The 21,161-nt window shown below is 36.1% G+C and overlaps 2 protein-coding genes across 2 annotated transcripts in view; both read right to left on the bottom strand.

The window, feature by feature from the left end:
- Nucleotides 1-2,424: 2,424 nt before the first annotated feature.
- oaz1b (ornithine decarboxylase antizyme 1b) lies at nucleotides 2,425-9,355 on the bottom strand. Its single transcript, XM_058757423.1, is given in 6 exon segments — nucleotides 2,425-3,611; nucleotides 3,690-3,775; nucleotides 4,695-4,867; nucleotides 6,621-6,725; nucleotides 6,727-6,778; nucleotides 9,115-9,355. Coding segments are annotated over 6 exon segments (678 nt in total). The 5' UTR covers nucleotides 9,246-9,355; the 3' UTR covers nucleotides 2,425-3,480.
- Nucleotides 9,356-12,896: 3,541 nt separating this feature from the next.
- Nucleotides 12,897-21,161, bottom strand: part of LOC131529122 (inactive tyrosine-protein kinase PRAG1) — a 31,715-nt gene continuing 23,450 nt past the window's right edge. The window contains 4 exon segments of the mRNA XM_058758668.1: nucleotides 12,897-16,177; nucleotides 17,018-17,326; nucleotides 18,866-19,073; nucleotides 19,075-19,319. Of these exon segments, the coding sequence (XP_058614651.1) occupies nucleotides 15,821-16,177; nucleotides 17,018-17,326; nucleotides 18,866-19,073; nucleotides 19,075-19,319 (1,119 nt within the window). The 3' untranslated portion in view covers nucleotides 12,897-15,820.

The raw sequence follows: 21,161 nt of genomic DNA on the forward strand, positions 1-21,161 counted from the left end.
ATCTCGCGAAATGTAAATATGAGGGAGAAAAACAGTGCTTTTAAAGAGACAGAGACGCGGAAAAATATTCTAAAGAGAAGTTTAGAGAAAGACTGTGTAAAAAATAAATAAATAAAAAATACAAATAAATAAGGTTAATATAACTGAATGAGTAAATGAGATCAGAATAAATAATGAGGAAAAAAATGATTTAAATAAATAATAAATACATTTGAATACTAAATTTACATTTAGTCATTTAGCAGATGCTTTTATCCAAAGCGACTTACAAATGAGGACAATAGAAGCAATCAAAATCAACAAAAGAGCAATGATATGCAAGTGCTGTAACAAGTCTAAATTAGCTTAACGCAGTAAGGTTTTTCTTCTTTTTTTTTTTTTTTTTGTAAATTATATAATAAATAAAAGTAAACAGATAGAATAGAAAAAGAGTGCTAGAGTTATAAGTAAATAGTAAGTTATTAGTAAATAGCAATTGGATTAAAATAAATGAATTATATTGAATTAATTGGATTAAAATAACTAAAATAAAAAAACAAAAACGTAATGGAAAATATTGCGAAATGTAAATATGCGGGCGCTCGGGGGGGGGGGTGCTTTTAAAGAGACAGACGCTTTAAAAATATTCTAAAGAGAAACTAAATAAATGTACAAATAAGATTAATATAACTGAATATGTAAATAATTACAATAAAAAATAACATATTTAAATAATAAATAGCAATTACATTCAAATAAATTATATTATAAAATTATACGATCACAGATTAAAATAAATACATAACTAGAATACACAAAATGATGGAAAATCTCGTGAAATGTAAATACATGGGGAATACAGTGCTTTTATAGATACTGAACATTTCCTTTAAAATCCTCTGAAGCATAATTTATTTGTAATAAAAAAGTAACAGCGTCTGTAATTAGGTTGTAATACGTGTACTTGATGATCAGCCTTTCTGAGTTGTCTATGAATGCTTAACTATTTTAAACAGCAGTTCTTCCCGACTTTTAATTATTCTTTAATTCTTTAAAATAATGAATAGTATATTATTTAATAATTAAACATAAATTCATTATAAAACTCATATCATATTAACAATAATGAACTATTATCTTATTAATTTATAATTAGTTATTTTCCATAATTATTGTTCATGTCGTTTTTGTGAGCTCATATTAATAGAGAGATTATTACATTTGTCCTTCTGTTTCTTAATTTATCACTGAATTGCTGAAAGATGATTTAGATCATTCAGTGAATAAAAAGCAACATTCATAACCTGCATTAACCTCAGAATCACCAGGAAGGGTTTTGTTTTGGTGTTTATCATCATAACTGAATTATTCCATGCATATGTGGAGGAAATTCTCTTTTTAGAGAAAGATGATTGAGACTCTGCTGACCTCTGCTGGAGATTTCAGTCTGAAGAGTCCAACAGATGCGAACCAGAATAATACACCTCAGACTGGTTAACCATTAAAAATCTCTGTCTGTAAATCTATGGCTACTTGAAAAGCTTTCTTAAAACATATTACCTTATGTATTTGACTAAAGTGAATGTTTGTGACCATAAATGCATTAAAATTTCATGAATTTGCATAAAAAGTGTTATATAAGTTATAGTAAGTTTATGGAAAGTGTGGGTTTCCACAAAAGCAGATTCATTATTATATTAACACATATAACGAATAATATTTAATATGGAAATTAAATGTTAAAGGGGTTATGATATTATATATGTCCCTTCAGGTTCACTTATGTTAAAAGTTTTTTGCACAAAAAACATGTGGAAAAATACGACGCCAGTGGGCGGGGCCTATGTCGACGTCTTGCTCTGGAGGCGTGTTTATGCAAATGTTTGTCCTCGGGTGACGTCATCTTGCCTCTCGGATCCAAACAAGCCGTTTTTGGAGCTTCATTAAATAAATGCTTTGTTTATAATCAAGAGAAATTTTAAACTATGAAACTTGCAGGATGTTTTAATGGTGGAAAGACCTCTTATATACCAAAAGATCAATATTACCCCTTTCATATTTAAAAAATAAACCTTGTGCAATTACTTGGCATAAACACATTAAGGAGTAAATAAATTAGAATATTACATTAAAAATAAATACATAACTAGAATAACAATTAAACTTAAAATTGATTTAGATTAAAATAATTAGAATAATGTATCTTACATTACTGACAAACTATTTTCATGTTGATACTGTAAAGCTGCTTCGACACAATCAGTATTGTATGAGGTCATCTTAAAAAAAAAAAAAAAAAACATTAAAGAGAATGAACAAACATCAAACTCAATTGAAATCAAAAGCTTACGTATGCAAATATATGACCTTTTTTTGTACATGATAGAAAATGAAACATTTAAAAGTAAGTCTCATATGGATGATAAAAAGGACACAACCCACGTCTGTCTTTAAATAATGTTTTTATTAATCACAGAAGGTGTATAATGTACCACTATAGAGGAGAAAGAGGCTCCAAACCATGTGATAAATAAACTATGGAGAGGAACGCGAGTAACAGCACAGCCGACACACAACGAAAGCCTAAACACGCTTCTGATATACAAAATCAAGACATGACAGCCGGAGGTAAAAGAGCTTTGGATGCGTCGATTTCGTTTCCCATCAAAGTTTGTACCAGTCGAGTCGCATTCAGAGAAATCTATCGATCACATGTTACCGATTCATCCCGATTCACTCCAAAACATGTCTAAAAAAAACAACAAAGCACATTCCGAGGTAAAAACTGACCGTAAATGTAGAACAGAAGAGCAAAGCCTGTGGCGAACGCCTCAGAAACCTACAATCACACCCAGATTAAACAAAAGTGCACTTCCATAATGTACTTAAAGCGCACTAATTTTGTACTTAATACACTAAAAATGATTCTTTAGCACTGCTGAAGATCAACTAAGTGTACTCAAGTGTTGTTATTTTGGGATGCTGTGAATATAAACTAAAATGCACTTTTAACATACCATCTCTGCATTTAAAAATGAATTGAGTCACCCATCTTTCGGTCACTAGTGTACTACAAGTGGTGACTAAACACAGTTTTAAATACAGAGATAGTATATTAAAAGCACATTTTACTTCATATTCCTGGTGTCCCAAAATAGCACAGTTGAGTACATTTAGTTGACCTTAATCATTTTTAGTACACCAAAATAGCACACTTTAAGTACTTTATGCAAGTGCACTTATTTTTTATTTTTTTTTACCTGGGCAGGCTTGAAGAGCAGGAAGAAACATCCAATCAAACGCATAAATGACCTTTTGTACATTCCAGAAAATCAAACATCGTATAAACAAAACACGAGCATTAGAAGCAAAACAGATTCACTTGATGAACGAGTCAAACAGCACGCTAACGATTGCGCAGGTCCGTCTGAAGCCTGTAGACGAATCCGAGCGGTTTACACGCTGCAGACGGAGCGCGTCTAAAGAAGGAATGAGAGGAGACTAATCTTCGTCCGAGGAATCCCTGTCAAAGTTGTAGGCCATGAAGAGAACGTCAGGTCGAGCGGGGACCAGAGCGTGGCCCGGTTTCACCATCTCAAAGCCCAGAAAGCTGAACGTACGCACCAGTTTCACTGAGGACAGAGGAACACACACGCGTCAGTACAGCACACGCAGCACACACACGGTTAAACGGGAAGAGTCTGACGTACCACGATCGTCTCTGTTCTTATAAAAGCAGACGAACACGCTGACGACTTTCAGATGTTCTTCAGCAAACTCCAGCAGAGAGATGAAGCTGGAAACAGACACAAACGCAGGAAATCAAGATCATTAGACTAGATCCGAGACGTTCTGAATGTGAATCAGGAGTTTTCAGTCTTTTAGATGCTATGGGAGGATTACAAGGATTAAATCACAGGATTACAATGTAGAAAAGCCCAAGTTACACGGTGAAAACCATACTATACATACATGTTCAATTTTATTAAGGCACATTCTTTCTAGATATTGTACTGTATATATGTGTGTGTGTGAATATATATTATAATCCCATTTTGTACATTTATTTTAATGTCATTTTAGTTATATCATATTTGTAATGTTTTAATAAATTAATTTTATTTCTGTATCTTTTTTTAATCTAATTTTTATTTTATTGCACTGTTTATTTAATCAATTTCTTATTTATTTGAAAATCATTTGTATTAGATCTCTCTTTTACTGTACATTATACATTTAAATTATCATGTTTACCATTTAATATTAAATATTTTACCTAACACTTTAATTGTATTGTATTTGTATTTAATTCTTATATTTCAATATTAATCCGTTTTTATTTTTAGTCTCCATTTTTATTTATTAACTCAGTCTAATTTGTATTAATTGTCAATTTTTTATAATTTAAGTTTCATTTTTTACTATTTATTTAATGTAATACTTTATTTTTATCATATGGATTTAACTGTTTTTTGGAATTTTTTTATTATTATTTTTATCTTATTTATTTAATCTTTCTTACTTTTTCTTTATTTTAATCTTTTATGTACTATCACTTTTCTTTTTTCCTCTAAACATTTCCACAGACCCCCAGCACTCCCCTGTGGCCCCTAGATGCTCTAGATGTTGTGGGTGGTTGCCGGGGTGTTGCTATGATCTTGTGGGTGGTTGCCAGGGTGTTGTTATGGTGTCGTGTGTGGTTGCTAGGCACTCACCTCTCTTTGCTGCCCTCTGGAAATGGTACGCTGGGAATCTCCACGAACAGGCCGGGGCCCCGAAGCACCGCCTCCCATTTGATCGCCCGGGAAACGGTGGGCCAGCTCTGGAAGTGCAGTATCCGGGGGCAACCGGCCCCAGCGGGCTCTTCAGTCACAGTCAACTTCCTGTCCTGTGGAGCCAATCAGAAGAAGAGTTGGTTAGGGAGTCTGTCCTGATCATCACTTCATATCCGTGTATGCTTGTGTTCTGTGATTATAGAACTACTGTTGTTTGTGTGTTTGCCTGAATGATGCATTTTATTTCTGTTTATAGTAATCATTTAGTCCTATTTATTATTGGCTTCCTAAATTTAAATTATAAAAATATAAATAATAAATGAGATAATACAACTTCTTAGAAACAAAATATTTTTATAAAACCTTCACATATATTTATTGAATTCTTTTTATTTATTTTTTTCAAAGAGCACCTCAAATACACAAATTCCTATTATGCACCCGTTTTCTGAAACAGGTTTCTAAGTCCTAAGTGAGATAGATGTGTGTGTGTGTGTGTGTTTCTACAGGCCACTGAAATCACACTGATCACATGACAGGATACGACACGTCTGATGCACCACAACAAGCCAGCCTGCTGACAGTGTGCTGAAGGTTTGATTTTTAAAATGCAAAACACACTGATGTTTACAGAGACGAGAGTGTTTCTGAGAACGCCGAACCTGTCTGAGGACATTTACATTCTCAGAAGAGCATCTGACACCCATGTTCTCACCATCACCTGCTGGACCATGAGGGCTCCTTCTGTGTAGTGTGCAGGGTGCGGTATGCAGTGTGTAGGGTCTAGGGTGCGGGGTGCAGTGTGTAGTATGTAGTGTGAAGGGTACAGTGTGCGGGGTGCAGTATATAGTAGGCAGTGTGCGGGGTGCAGTGTGTAGGGTCTAGGGTGCAGTGTGTAGGGTGTAGTGCACGGGGTGCAGTATCTAGTAGGCAGTGTGTAGGGTCTAGGGTGCAGTGTGTAGGGTCTAGGGTGCGGGGTGCAGGGTCTAGGGCGCGGGGTGCAGGGTCTAGGGCGCGGGGTGCAGGGTCTAGGGCGCGGGGTGCAGTGTGTACTATGTAGGGTCTAGGGTGCAGTGTGCGGGGTGCAGTGTGTACTATGTAGTGTATAGGGTGCAGTGTGTAGGGTGTAGTGTGCGGGGTGCAGTGTGTAGGGTCTAGGGTGCAGTAGGCAGTGTGTAGTGTACGGGGTGCAGTATCTAGTAGGTAGTGTGCGGGGTGTAGTGTGTATGGTCTAGTGTGTAGTATGTAGTGTGCAGTATGCAGTGTGTAGGGTCTACTGTGTAGGGTGCAGTGTGTAGGATGTAGTGTGCAGTATGCAGTGTGTAGGGTCTATTGTGTAGGGTGCAGTGTGTAGGGTCTAGTGTGTAGGATGTAGTGTGCAGTATGCAGTGTGTAGGGTCTACTGTGTAGGGTGCAGTGTGTAGGATGTAGTGTGCAGTATGCAGTGTGTAGGGTCTATTGTGTAGGGTGCATTGTGTAGGGTGCAGTGTGTAGGATGTAGTGTGCAGTATGCAGTGTGTAGGGTCTACTGTGTAGGGTGCAGTGTGTAGGATCTAGTGTGTAGGATGTACGGTCTAGGGTGCAGTATGTAGTGTGCAGTATGCAGTGTGTAGGGTCTAGGGTGCAGTATGCAGTGTGTAGGGTGCAGTGTGTGGGGTGCAGTATGTATGGTCTAGGGTGCGGGGTGCAGTGTGTAGTATGTTGTGTATAGGGTGTAGTATGTAGGGTCTGGGGTGCGGTGTGTAGTATGTTGTGTACAGGGTGTAGTATGTAGGGTCTGGGGTGCAGTGTGTAGTATGTAGTGTGTAGTATGTTGTGTATAGGGTGTAGTATGTAGGGTCTGGGGTGCGGTGTGCAGATACTCACGGAGTACAGCTGCAGCTGCTGCTGCGGTGGTGCTGCTGTGGATGAGTGATCCCGTGCTCCGTTCCCTCGCCCACCTGGGATCTTCAGAGGTGGGTGAGGGGCATCAGGAGCACCACAGAGGCCCTGGACCAGTGGTACTACTGCAGCACAGTGACAGACTGAGGAGAGACAGAGAAAAATACATTACACACACACACACACACACACACACACTACAGCTCAGCGACAGACTGAGGAGAACACAAGGAAATAAACCATCATAAGAGAGAGACACACAGAAGCGCAATTCATCTGATCTGCGCTAGAGGGGGTCAGTCCACCGTGACGCACTTCTCTATGAGTCTCTGACTTATTCAACACCACCACAAGAGGAATTAGACACATTTTCACAAACATTAGATGTAAAAAAACAAAAAAAACCCACCTACATTTCAGGGCTTTTAAAACTTTACATGCTGTTTTTTTCCCCCATAAAGATGTATGTATCGTTTAAGGTTATTTATAAAAAGTAAGCAATTTGGTTTGCAAAGACCCTACTTTCTATGTGTATTGTATTCTTCAAAAAAAAAAAATATATATATATATATATATATATATATATATATATATATATATATATATATAGATATATATATATATATATATATATATAGATATATAGATATATATAGATATATACACAAATTAAGATGAAAATAAGCAAATAAATAACACATACAGAACTAGTGAGTAGAAAAAATTAGTAATACAAATTTACATTATCAAAATTTAATATGAACAAAAATTTGATTGTAAACAATATAACTCAAAACTTAAGTATCACTGAAAAATAGTTATTCATATTTTACATTTTATTTTCATTTTAGTTAGTAATTGTATGTCTTCTCGTCATTTTTATTTTTTAATGTCTATATAGTTATTAATTTTATTTCAGTTTTAGAATTTTTAGTACATCAAGTTGAGAAATGTTTCCTTAATCTAGCTGATATAAAATACTTTATCATTCTACTTTATTTCATGTAACTTTTTTTTTTTTTTTCTTTGTAGTTTTTGGTTTTAGTTCCATTTACTGATAATAACCCTGGTAATAGAAACTCAATATTTTCCAAATTGCATATGCATTTATAAAATTAGAGGTTTTTTTTTTTTTGTTTGTTTGTTTTGTTTTTATTAAAAAAAAAAAGCACACTAATTTCAGTTTACAAATTATATTTATACAATTGTTACGTTTATTAATTTACCAATTTACGCTTATATAAGTAAATCCTAAATCCTTCCCCCCCAAAAAAAAATGTATTAACTAATAATAAATACAAAATTGTCTTTTTCATGGCCCACAAAATTCACAGGCATATGAAAAGTTCAGCGTAAATCTTTCCCAAACATGCTCAAATGGATAAGTCTTATGTAGCGTTTTGTAGGATATTTAATAACTAATATTGACACAGTTTTGTCATTTTTCATGCTTTGTCCCAATTGATATTACCAAAAAAAGAAAGAAGCAAAAAGAGAAAGAACATTGAACATTTCTTATAATCTTACTGAACCACGTGCAGTCAAACCACAAAAACGAGTAATAAAGTCATAAAGGATCAATCAGTATTAACAGACGTCACTGTTGCATAACAATAAAATGAACTACTTCCGGTCATTAGCGAACGGGTTCTCTCGCGCGTAATTGTGACATTAACGTTATCCAAAAAAAAAAAAAAAATGCTTTTATACGATGACTGAATTAATAACACACACTAGAACAAAAACAAGCATTCTTTTTACAATAAATTCGACGCGGTCACGGACATGATATAATCTAATTTCAATACACAATACTATAAAATAAAACACAGTATAGAATAACCAACACGAATATTTAATAACTAAAAACACGCGGCGCGATCAAAGGCCCGAGGCGGGTGACGTAATGACGGCTTCTGTGACGTGCGTGTGAAAACGAGGCCTTCGACGTCACAGCGCACAACAACGCGACTTAAATCGAAATCAACACAATAAGAGCGCTAATCATTCCGGGAAGATCGAAAATATAATCATATATCGCTGAGTTTAAAACTAGAGAATAATCAGGTGTGTGGATGTGGATTTAAAGGGCCACATCTGATTAACGTTAGGCCACATACACTAGCAGATGATTTCATTCAGATGGATTAAAGTGTAACTTAACATCTCAACATCACACGGATAACAAATCTGGGTTTCCAGCACCTATAAAACCCTAAAAATATTATGTGCTGTGTGTTAGCTGACAAAAACTGCTGTCGCGAATGTTGAACGTGATGAAAAAAAAAAAAAATGCTAATATTAGCATTAGCCTCTCTGGTCCTGAGAGAAAATAACTCGCAATTATAACTCCCCGCACGTTAATTAAAGCCAGCAGCCCGCACTATTATGACTTTATATAGTCACATGAAGATTGTTCTGTTGATGTAAACGGTTAAATGCGTGTGAACGGGCTGTTAAAGGGCCTAAAGTCTCTCACCTTCCCATCATGTCGTTAATACTGTTACTTAGCGCCTCCATGATGCTGCTAGTTTCACACGCTTTATTTCCTTCTTTCTCACGGGCAAAGCAATGACTGTTTAGGATCCGCTGGAGGTTGGATTTTACCATCCGGCCCCGGGAGAGTTCACGGCGGCCTGTGTGCGCTCGTCTGCGGTCGGCAGAAAGTGAGGAGCGCGGAGGCGGAGACGCGACAAAACACCATCCGCGCTACTACGGCGAAGGCGCGGCTCATGAATATTCATCATGGCCGGCCGGTCACGTGGGTGATTAATATTCAAAAGCGAACGGTTTTAGCGAATCGGCTCGGTCGAATGAGCGAACGCGTGCTTGCGTCATTAATATTCATGAGGGAATCCTTCGCTATAGTACGCGAGGTCGTTGCGTTGGTTCAGCGAGTGGAAAATTACTGAGAGGAAGCAACTGTAGTTTTGCTTTTGAGTCTGTTGACTGAGGAGAGAATGTGTTATGATGTTTTGGCACCTTATTTGTGTGCATTTGAGACAGTGAAGGTCATGTTATTGACAGAGAAAGTATAGAGAAGATTCATCTTTCAATACAAGTTCAAAATGCAATATATATATTTTTTTACATTTAGTAATTTATCAAAAGTTTTTATCCAATGTGACTTACAAAAAGAGGACAATAGAAGCAATCAAAACCAACAAAAGAGCAATAAAATGCAAGTGTTATGACACGTCTCATTTTGCGTAACACAGTACACATACGGCCATGTATATATATATATATATATAGATATAGATATAGATATACATACATACACACACACACACACACATACATATATATACACACACATACAAAGAAAACAAGTAGAATAGAAAAAGAATATAGAACGCTTGTGTTAGAGTTAGAGTTAGTTAATTAGAATAGAGAGTGCTAGAGGGTCAAATAAAGTATATATATATATACATATTGTTAGTAAATTGTATGTATATTTTATTACCTTATTAATATTGGTAACATGTTATTTTAAGGTGTCCTTGTTACATGTACTTACTATTATAAAAACAATAAATTATGCATAATTACATGCAATTACATTAACCTTAAGCCAAACACTAATCATAAAGTAAGTACATGCAGTTAACTAATATTACTTAGTACTTAAATGTGTAATTACACTGTAACAAGGACACCTTCAAATAAAGTGTGACCTTAATATTAAATTTAATGATGTAAATTATTGTATGTGTAATTATATTTTGTGGAGTACCGTATGAAACCATCACGGTATCATAGTAGTTCATTCTCATGTTTTAAACTGTAAACATTTGCACTTTTAATGTTTTAAAATGTTTATTTTGTATTTTATATTTTTATTTTATCTTATCTTCCTTATTGTATAGCTTTTACTTGCCTTACTTTAAAATTGTTTGCCTCACTGTTCTATTCTTGATTCTCTGTTGTCTCTGTTAAGCACCAATTTACTGAGACAGATTCCTGGTATATGTATACCTACAGTACTTGGCAATTAACGTGATTCTGATTCTGATTAATATTCATATTCACATCCAGTGTTGTGTAAATCATGTGTTATTGGCTTCCACTGCAGGACTGGAGTCAGATCTGCTGATTAGGGTTTAAAGGTCAAGACGTGTAATTGCATTTTCTACTTACAGTCATCATCATCATCATCATCATCATCATCATCATCACGCTCTGCAGACAGTGTGAGAATCAGCTGAAGGTCTGGTGTCTGAACTCTTATCTTCATGTTAAAGTCACTGAAGTCACGAGTCTCCACATTATACAGAAATCACTGACTTCTCATCTCATCAATATTTATTAATTTACTTATTTTAATTTTAGGACCAAAATACTCAAATACAAAATGTATTATTTATTCACTCACTCATTCAATGCAGCATTCTGGTGTTTTATCAGATGACGTCTCCAAATTACATTGATGTCATGATCTGTGTGCACGATAACATGATTTATTACTTGACCTTCACCCCTGCTTACTGTCAGGTTTTATAAACAATTATTTGTTAGCTTATTTATATATATATATATATATATATTCTATATATATATATATATATATATATATATATATTCTCATTTAGTGTGGGATTGTGTGTGCAAACTATAAATAATTTTATGTTTGTTTTTTCTTTTTTTCTTTTTAATTTTCATTTATTTAAACAATATATTCAATACAGAACATTTCAGAAAATGCCACAAAATGGGGAAAATCCAAGGGTTCACATGTAGTTAAACATAGGCTACACAATGCATGTAAATTAATTAATTAATTAATTAATTAATTAATCAATTAACCAAACAAAGATAAGCAGATATAAAGAAAACAGGAAAAAATAAATAAAATAAAAATAATAATAATAATAATAATAATAATATATATATATATATATATATATATAATTATTATTATTATTTTATTTTATTTTTCCTGTTTTCTTTATATCTGCTAAGAAACTGAGTCGTGGGAGTGCGCATGCGCAGTGGCGCCCCTGGCGGCGGATCTGAGTCAGTCTGCAGCATCTCGCATGAGCAGCAGATGTCAGTGCAGTGCAACACTGTGAGTTTATGAGCAGTGATGATGAGATGAGATCAAAGCAGGGCATGTTGAAGCATGTCACACAGCAACATCAAACCGAAGAGCACACATCACTGTTAATGCTCTTTTAATGCCATAATTGTCTGATAGGCAGAGACACGTTACTGTAGTTCCAGTAAATCACTCCAAGCTCACGAACACAACGAGAAGCTGAGCAGATTCCCACAATCACACATTCACACGGGATGAGACTCAATGCCTCCTGTTTATAGCGGTCAGGAGTCTCATGCGTGGCCTTTATGTGTTTAATAACAGCATATCTTCATCTTTGTGAGGCTAGATGATGTCCATATATCCCACGGTTCAGTTAAATACTAAATAAAGATATAGAAGGCGTTAAATAGGGGTTAAACTACAAAAACATGGTTTGTGCCCCTGTTGTAGGTTCAACTTTATTAAAAATGGCTCAGTTTGTAGTGACAAAGTTATATTTTGCATAAACTAGAGAGTGTTTGACGGCGGTGATTGAGTTTGGAGAATGTAGTCGAATCATATAAAAACTGAAAAATGAATGAAATTGTTACCTCTGTTTTTTAATTGTAATTTTATTTAATTTTTTTAAGTAATACTTTAAGAAATAAATAATTAAAAGAAAAAAATTATTTCATGAAAATAAATTAAACGATTAAATTAATTAATTACTTTACAAAACTTGTCAGTATTTTAAAGTTTTACTTTTCAGATATCTTTAGCTCTTCAGCAAATAAAATTGTGTATCTAAATAAATAAATACATAAGCATTTCAAAGTTTAACTTGGTAAATATCTTTAACTCTTTAGTAAATAAAATTGTGTATCTAGATTTTTTGCTAAAATATTTAGGCCTAAATTTAAGATTTATGTTTTTGAATTTGACAAGCATGTAAAATATCCATGCAATTGGACTACAGTTTTAACATAAACTAATAAACTTAATGTGATGCATATTTGTCAGTCATAAATAAATGAACGAGTCAGATTTCTGTAATAATATGAATCATCAATAAATCCAATTTTGAGAGCAGAAATCTTGCCCGTTTAAGTTTTCTATAACTATATGCATCATATTAAGTTCATTTATGTTCAAACTTTATATGCAATTCAAATATATAAATCCAAAATTTAAGTTTTGAGTCATACACTAAAAGAGTCTCAAGAAACAAGTTCATTTTTTGCTTCTGTGTTTATGCAATTTACCAAATAAAATCATAAGATTCATTATGAAGTTAACAAAGTATAAAAACATCTTTGCAAGTGCAAGTTATATGAGAAATACATCCAGATAAAGACTCGTCTTCATGTGCGAGGGAAAGTCCTGCAGCTTCACTTGTTGTTGATTTCGATCGCTGGTTTTTCAGAAAGAGTTTGACTCTGTGAGACGAGAACGATCCGGTGCGTGATTCATCAGCTCTTCGTCAGGTTTCAGTTAATTAGTCTCTTCTGAAGCCTCTATTGTCTGTCGTTTGCCGGAAGCATTGAGACTCAAAGGAGTTGAAGACAAAACCAGCGAATGAAGGCTTTTGTCCAGCGGCTCGTTCTGGACTCTTGGGAACGGCATTCCATTGGCCGGCGTTCCATAGCAACAAATTCCACCTATGACAAAAGAGCTTGTGTGTGTGTGTGTGTGTGTGTGTGTGTTTCTGGAATCACCGGGCAGATTTCAAGGAATCCAGCCAGACGTTCCCAGGATCCAGAGTCAAACTTTTGTGAGCCGATCAGCAGTGAGTCATAATGAGACTTTGAACACTATATTATCAGTCAATCCTCAGCGCTTCATCCTCACGTGTTTGTGTACTTTGACCTCTTCACCTGCCAACAAATCAGCCAAATCACACGCCCTGACCAATCAGTCAGATTCATGTCACGTTCAAGGCCCTAAACACTGAATATCAGCACTATAAAACATTTACTTAAATTAAGTAAACTGAGACGTAGATGAGTGTGTTTCTTCATCAGGTTTGTAGAAATGTGTCTCTGCATCAGTGTCTCAGCAATGGATGCTCTGCAGTGAATGGGTGCCGTCAGAATGAGAGTCTGATAAAAACATCACAATAATCCACAGCACTCCAGTTAACATCTGAAACAAATCCAGCATCAAGACGTCCATAATCCATAATAACTCTTCCTCCAGTTGTTTGGACTCTCATTCTGACGGCACCCATCCACTGCAGAGACACATTTCTACAAACCTGATGAAGAAACAAACTCATCCTGATCTCGGACCGAGGTGCAGATTTTCATTTTTGGGTGAACTATTCCTTTAAGAAGTCTCATTCACTCTGACGCAATCAAATCAGTGATATGTGAAAATATTTGACACTTTATTGTATGCTGCAGATGTGTTTGACACACAGTATATTAATACAGGATGTTACAGCGCATGTGTGTGTGTTTGTCCAGTGTCTCGTTTCAATAAAATATCTTAAGACTGAAGGATGTCTTCGAATGCAAATAAAACCTTTAGAGCACAATAAAACCAGAAATAAAAATGAAAAGAACATGAGGGTTAAATCATATCTGCCGCTGTTAAGACCTGCTTCACAATTCATATACAAAAAAAAAAAAAAGCCCATTTCGGTTCCATCTGAAGATCTTCTGTGAAATTCCAGACCCACAGTTTTATCTCCGTTAAGCTTGATTTGATTTGCTTCAACCTCAACATATAAATCACAAAAGGCACTCGAAATAAATCAATCAACATAAACGATTAACTTTAAACCACATTTTGAGAGCGAGTGTCCAGCAGAACCAGCGGAAGCTAGAAATATTGCACCAGGAAGTGGCATCTCTTCACAAACAGGAAGTTTAATCAGAGCCTCGTGTTGCTCCGAGCGGAAGGAAGACGGACGTTCTGGGGTTTTACGAGGAAGAGTCTACGGTCCTTCTGAAGCGCTTTGATTCCTGCGGCATCAGCAGCGTCTGTTTCTCATCCAGAGGCTTCAGAAGGACGCCGAGCGCTGATTTACCAGCAACACGAGGGCTCAGATTTACCCAGCAGCCCCTAAAACTGTCAGAGACGCTCTTAAAGCTTCAGAGCAACTTCAGAAGAACCAGCGTTAAACAAGGCTTCGAGATCAAATACTGTCACTGCAGATCACACTTCACCTCAAAACCAAAAGATCATGTTCTACATAAAGCAAACAAAGATTGTATTATATTGTGACATCATTTTAATGACATTTAAATACATTTTACCACAACCCGATTTTTAAAAAGTACATTTACAGTAAGAACACATCACTATGTTGTACTACTTCTTTTACTCTGATTTTAATAAATAAACTTTAAAAAATACTGCATCCAAATAACATGATTGTCATTACTGTATTAAGAGAATGTGATTTTTTTTGCATCACAGAAATTGCCATGAAAAGTCATAATGTAAAACGTCCTAAATCATGCAAATATTTATTATTTTTATGTATATATACACCTATATATATATATATATATATATATATATATATATATATATATATAGGTGTATTTCATTTTCATGAAAATAGTCACAATATAATAAAATCTTAATGTTTATTTGCAAAACAGATAACTCCGTTTTTTTTTTTATGTTTTCATGTTTTTATTGTGTTTTATTGCTGTATTAGTTAGTTAATTTTAACCTAATCAAAATAACCTGACTGCAGTTTGATTGAGATTAAATGGAATGCACATGAAAAAACATGATAGTTATCTATTTTTGCAAATGAACTCCTCATATATTTTATTTATATTTATATATACACACATATACACATTTATTAATTAAAAAAGGAAAATATATACTGAATTTACATGAAATTACATTTTTACACACACACACACACACACACACACATATATATATATATATACACATTCCCTTTTAAATTTGGGGTGAAAAGTGATCTGTACAGTACAGACATGCTGAGTTTCACTCTGAAAGCAAAGATAAATCTATCCAAAGATGCATTAGTGGAGGTGAAGTGAAGCGGTGGAATGTTGAAGCACGAGTGCTCGGCCGCTGCTCCGTCCGTCTGTGCTGGTGTTTGATTCCAGTGAAGGACACACAGTGTTTCAATGCGTCTGATCTCACAGTCAGACAAACAGTGTAGATCTGTTGCTCAGTGCGTGAAGCGCAGGTTGTAGAGCAGCTCTGCGGTCTGACACAGTGATTTGGGGTTTGCGCTGGAGAAATACTGACAGCAGAGCCAGTCCTCCAGCTCGGCGTTCCTCTCTGGCTCCAGCGAGCGCTCGGCGAACTTCATCATCAGCAGCGCACGCTTCACATCCAGCCAGTTCAGCAGCCCGTCGTGCCTCGGCTCCAGCCTCCGCCCGCCTGTGCCTCCTCCTGCACCTCCTCCTTCTCCACCTCCACAGACCCACGGCTGCTCCAGCCTCCGCCCATCTCCTCCTCCTCCACCTCCTCCACAGACCCACGGCTGCTCCAGCAGCTCCCGCCGAGGCCCCCACAGCAGCGCCTGCAGAGCAAGGGTGTAAAATACTTGAGTAACTTGAGTTTTACTTGAATACTGTACTTAAGTACAAGGCCATAACCATGTCTTGAACATTGGGGGGGACCAACTTTATACATACAGTGTATATATATATATATATATATATATAGTCTCTTCTGCTCATCAAGGCTGTATTTATTCGATCAAAAATACAGAAAAAACAGTAATATTGTGAAATCTTATTGCAATTTCTAATATTGGTTTCTTATTTTAATATACTTTAAAATAGAATTTATTTCTGTGACGCAGCGCAGAATTTTCAGCATCATTACTCCAGTCTTCAGTGTCACACTGATTTACTCCTGACATCTGAGCCGCTGAAGACGCAGAGGATTACATTTGTTTTTGAAGGGAATGTGCCCCTGATCTACCTAAATGTGTTTATGTTCACGCGAATAATTTGTGATCTAGCTTCACCTCCAGAAGAAGTGAGTATTAGGGTTTTTATGAATCTTTGCAAACCGCCTTTCCTAATAATGTGGTAGTTAGCAAGTTTCACGATGAATGCGGCTAAAGTTAAAAGTCTCTCAGAGCAAGAGAGGGGCGGGGTCAGCAGAGCTCATTAGCATTTAAAGGGACATGCACCGAAACGGCTCGCTGTGAACAGAGTTGTTTTTGAGGGTAAAAAGGGTGTTGTTTTACAGTATCATTGAGAAATTCTAACCATTGTATGTTATAGACTTTTCATTAAGACCCTAAAGAATCATACCAACTTGCGGAAAATGGACATCTGATGTCCCCTTTAATGCCACAAGACAAGGCCCTAAGACTAAAATTGAAAAAAGCTGATAAAATGAACACTACCTGCAGGATGCGCCGAGCGTCCTGGATGTGGATGCGGCGTCCGGGGTCGGGCTCCAGCAGCAGGTGCGCCAGTCTCTGCAGGCCAGGTGAGTAGATGGAGGCGGCGGGGATCGGCGGCAGCTCGTCGCATCTGTAGTCGCATTTGCCTGGCGTGGCTTCGAACGGGTTACGGCGGTGCAGGAGCTCGTAGATCAGGATGCCGGTTTGAAACTCATCAAATTTGCGGTACTGTGCAGCCGAGACGATCTCAGGCGCGAGCCGGGCGTGATCCCGCTTTAGAAATGGGTCGTCTGCATTGAGCCGTTTCAGCTTTGAAACCAAAGGAATAAATTACATTTTAAAACATATTCAAATAGTTATTTTAAATAGTAAAAGTAATTAAAAAATGTTTTTACTGTTTTTGCTGTACTTTAGATCAAATAACTGCAGGCTTGGTGAGCAGAAGAGAGTTCTTTAAAAAACATTAAAAATCTTACTGTTCAAAAACTTTTTACTGGTAGAGTATATTTGGAATAATTTAATTGAACAAAAATACAGTAAATACTAGAGGTCGACCGATGTATCAGTTTTGCCAATTAATCGGCACCGATAGTTCATTGGCGGAACTATCAGTTATCGGCAAAAATCCATGTCTATAGTTTTTCCAGGTTGCTTCCGTTGCTGGAGCGGCTGAAGCTCCGCTGTTATTATACAGTATGAGAGCGAGTATACCTGCGAGTAGAGACGCAGCATTGAGCTTTTACCCAGAGTGTGACTGCCATCTTATGTTATTTTGATTAGATAATCATCAAGTGTTCTAGAATAGAAGCAGTTAAACGGTCAGAGTATACATACAACATCCTTATGTCATTTCAATGCTATGGCCTTTGTGTAGATATTTAAAGATGGTCATCTTTAGATATGAAATGGTAACACTTTACAATAAAGAGTCCATTTGTAACAGTAACTAATATTGATACAAGCTGTAGAATAGAAGTAGAGCGTGCTAATTTAAACATTAACTGATATATTTTTAAATTTTGAAGTTGGTTTTGTTAACTAATGAACTATGAACTAACTTTAATTATCAATATATAATTAATATTAATACTTCTATTCATTTACAAAGTATGGTTCAGTACTTTTTTTTTTTTTAAATAGTAGAGCACTAGTAGTTTCCGTTCAGTATCATTTGAAAGTCTATCGGTTCATTAATCGGTATCGGCCGGTGTGGTCCAACCTAGCTATCGGTATCGGTAAAATCCACTATCGGTTGACCTCTAGTTAAAACAATAATATTGTGAAATGTTATTAATAAAAATTATTCATAATAACCTCGCCTGAGTCACTTGACCTTTTTTTTTTTCTTTTGCGACTGAGCAACTAATAAAAATTTGTCCATCCAAGCCTCTTCTGGTCAAATAAAGATTAGTTGACTATTAGGGGGCAGCCCTAATAATTAATATTAATACTTTTATTGATTTACAAAGTATGGTTCAGGACTTTTTAAAATAGTAGAGCATTATTTTAGTTTCCGTTCAGTATCATTTGAAAAACTATCGGTTGATTAATCGGTATCGGCCGGTGTGGTCCAACCTAGCTATCGGTATCGCTAAAATCCACTATCGGTTGACCTCTAGTTAAAACAATAATATTGTGAAATGTCATTAATAACAATTATTCATAATATCCTCGCCCGAGTCACTTGGCCTTGTTTTGTTTTCTTTTGCGACTGAGCAACTAATACAATTTTGGCCGACCAAGCCTCTTCTGGTCAAATAAAGATTAGTTGACTATTAGGGGCAGTAATAAAACTGTGATACTGAATAATACTGTGAAGTGTTATTAATAAGCATGATTCATAATAACCTGATCTGCGTCACGGCGCTTGGCTTTGGCGAAGCTGCTGATGAGGAGGCGCGGGAGGCTGTGCTGCTGTGGATCTGGACGCTGCACCAGCAGCAGGTTCTCCATGCACAGGTCTCGATGCGTGACGCCGTGTGCTTTCAGATGCTCCAGCCCCACACACAGCTGCAGCAGCAGAAAACACACGCGCCGCTCGTAAACCTCCGGCTGCGCGGTGGAACGACTCCCACTCGCGGACGAAATCCGCCACGCTGTGGTGCGGGACGTCCCGGGTGATCACCACCACTCGCTCCTGCTCGGCCGGACCGCTCTCCTCGCTGGGTAACATGCTCCGCGGCACACAGGCGATGAAGTGACCGCAGTCCTGCTGCAGACTGAAGTGAGACGGGATGCTCTGCTGCACCGAAAGACCGTACAGATGAGCCTGGTTACTGTCCGGAGCCTGGCCTTTACAGATCTGACCAACACACAGAGTAAACAGACACGATGATGTTAAATATCAATACACAACTTACACAATTTCCTTACCATAAATAAAATATATATTTGGAATAATTAAGAATTTTTTATATTTTGAAATAAAGCCTTTTATGTTCAGCATTTTGATAATATTGTGAAATAATATTAATAACATTTATCTATTATTAAAAGCTTCTAATTAGTATTGGTTATTAATATTGAAAACAGATTTTGCTGCATAATATTTCTATGGAAATTATTTTTTCTGGATTCTTTAAAGAATAGAAAAAAAATGATGAAATTGAAACCTTTTGTAACATATTTCTTTACGGTCACTTTTAATCAATATAATGTCTATTGTAAATAAAAAAATATTAATTAATTAATCTTTTAGCCCACACTTTTGTGAGGCAAGTCAAATAATGCAAAAAAATAAATTAATAAAATAAAAAATTTAATTCAAAACATTTAATTCAAAAAAGTAAATTTGCCTAGGCTTGGTGTTGTTTATAATGAATGGCACCAGAATTTATTTTGCTTTATGCATTTTTCATTCCTGTATATAATATAATACAATTCAGTTCACTCATGTTCTACAGGGTTCAGGTCAGAGGACTGGAATGACCAGCAGAAGCTTGGTTTTGTGCTCAGTGACACATTTTTGTGTTGTTTTTGAGGTTTGTGTTTGGATTATTGTACGGTTGAAGATCCAAACATGGCCCATTATAAGATTTCTAACAGAGTCAGTCACTTATTGATTTTTTATCTGTTGGTATTTGATAGAATCCATGATGCCATGCGTCTAAACAAGATGTCCAGGACCTCCAGCAGAAATATAGGCCCACAACATCAGAAATACAGCAGTATATTTCATTGTACACATGGGGTACTTTTTAAACCCATCTTGAGTGTTTGCTGCTAAAAAGCTCATGTTTTAGTTTCATCTGACCATAGAAGCCAGTCCCATCTGAAGTTCCAGTCGTGTCTGATAACTGAATATGCTGGAGTTTGTTTTTGGATGAGCGAGGAGAATTTTTCTTGAAACCCTCCCAAACAACACGTGCTGATGTAGCTGCTGTTTGACCTTTTTTTTTTTTTTTTTAAGGTTTTCTGACGCCGAGACTCAACTATGTTCTGCAATTCTCCAGCTGTGGACCTCGGAGAGTCTTTAGTCACTCAAACTCTCCTTCTCACCGTGCATTAGGACGATATAGACACACGTCCTCTTCCAGGCAGTTTCATAACATTTTATGTTGATTGGAAATTCTTAATTATTGCCCTGATGGTGGAAATGGGAATTTTCACTGCTCTGGCTCTTTTCTTAAAGCCACTTCACTAATTTGTGAAGCTCAATTATCTTTTGCTGCACATCAGAAATATATTCTTTGGTTTTTCTCATTGTGATGGATGATTAAGGGAATTTGGACTTTGTTTATTTATATTTCTGTGAAACAGGAAGCCATGGCTGGATAATTTCATGTTCATAATCACCCTGGAGTGCTCAAAATTGTGAATATGAATGGGAATATACTTCAGAGATATTTTACTCATAAGAATTTCTAGGGGTGCCAATAATTGTGTCCAACGTGTATTTGAGAAAAACATTTATTTCATAATGATATTTTCCTCCATTTTCAATTGTTTTAGTTCAATGAAAGGTTAGATTTTTGTGATTTTTTTTAATTAAAGATCAAAAGGATTAATAATGCACGTTTATTTTCAGAGCCTTCTTTGATCATGTTTACCAAGGGTGCCAACCAGTCTGACCATGTCTGTATGTATATATATGTATATACATATGTCTTTTGTAACATTTATAAATTATACAAAAGATTTCTAT

This window comes from Onychostoma macrolepis, chromosome 21, assembly GCF_012432095.1.
Source record: "Onychostoma macrolepis isolate SWU-2019 chromosome 21, ASM1243209v1, whole genome shotgun sequence".
In the NCBI taxonomy this organism is placed as follows: Eukaryota; Metazoa; Chordata; class Actinopteri; order Cypriniformes; family Cyprinidae; genus Onychostoma; species Onychostoma macrolepis.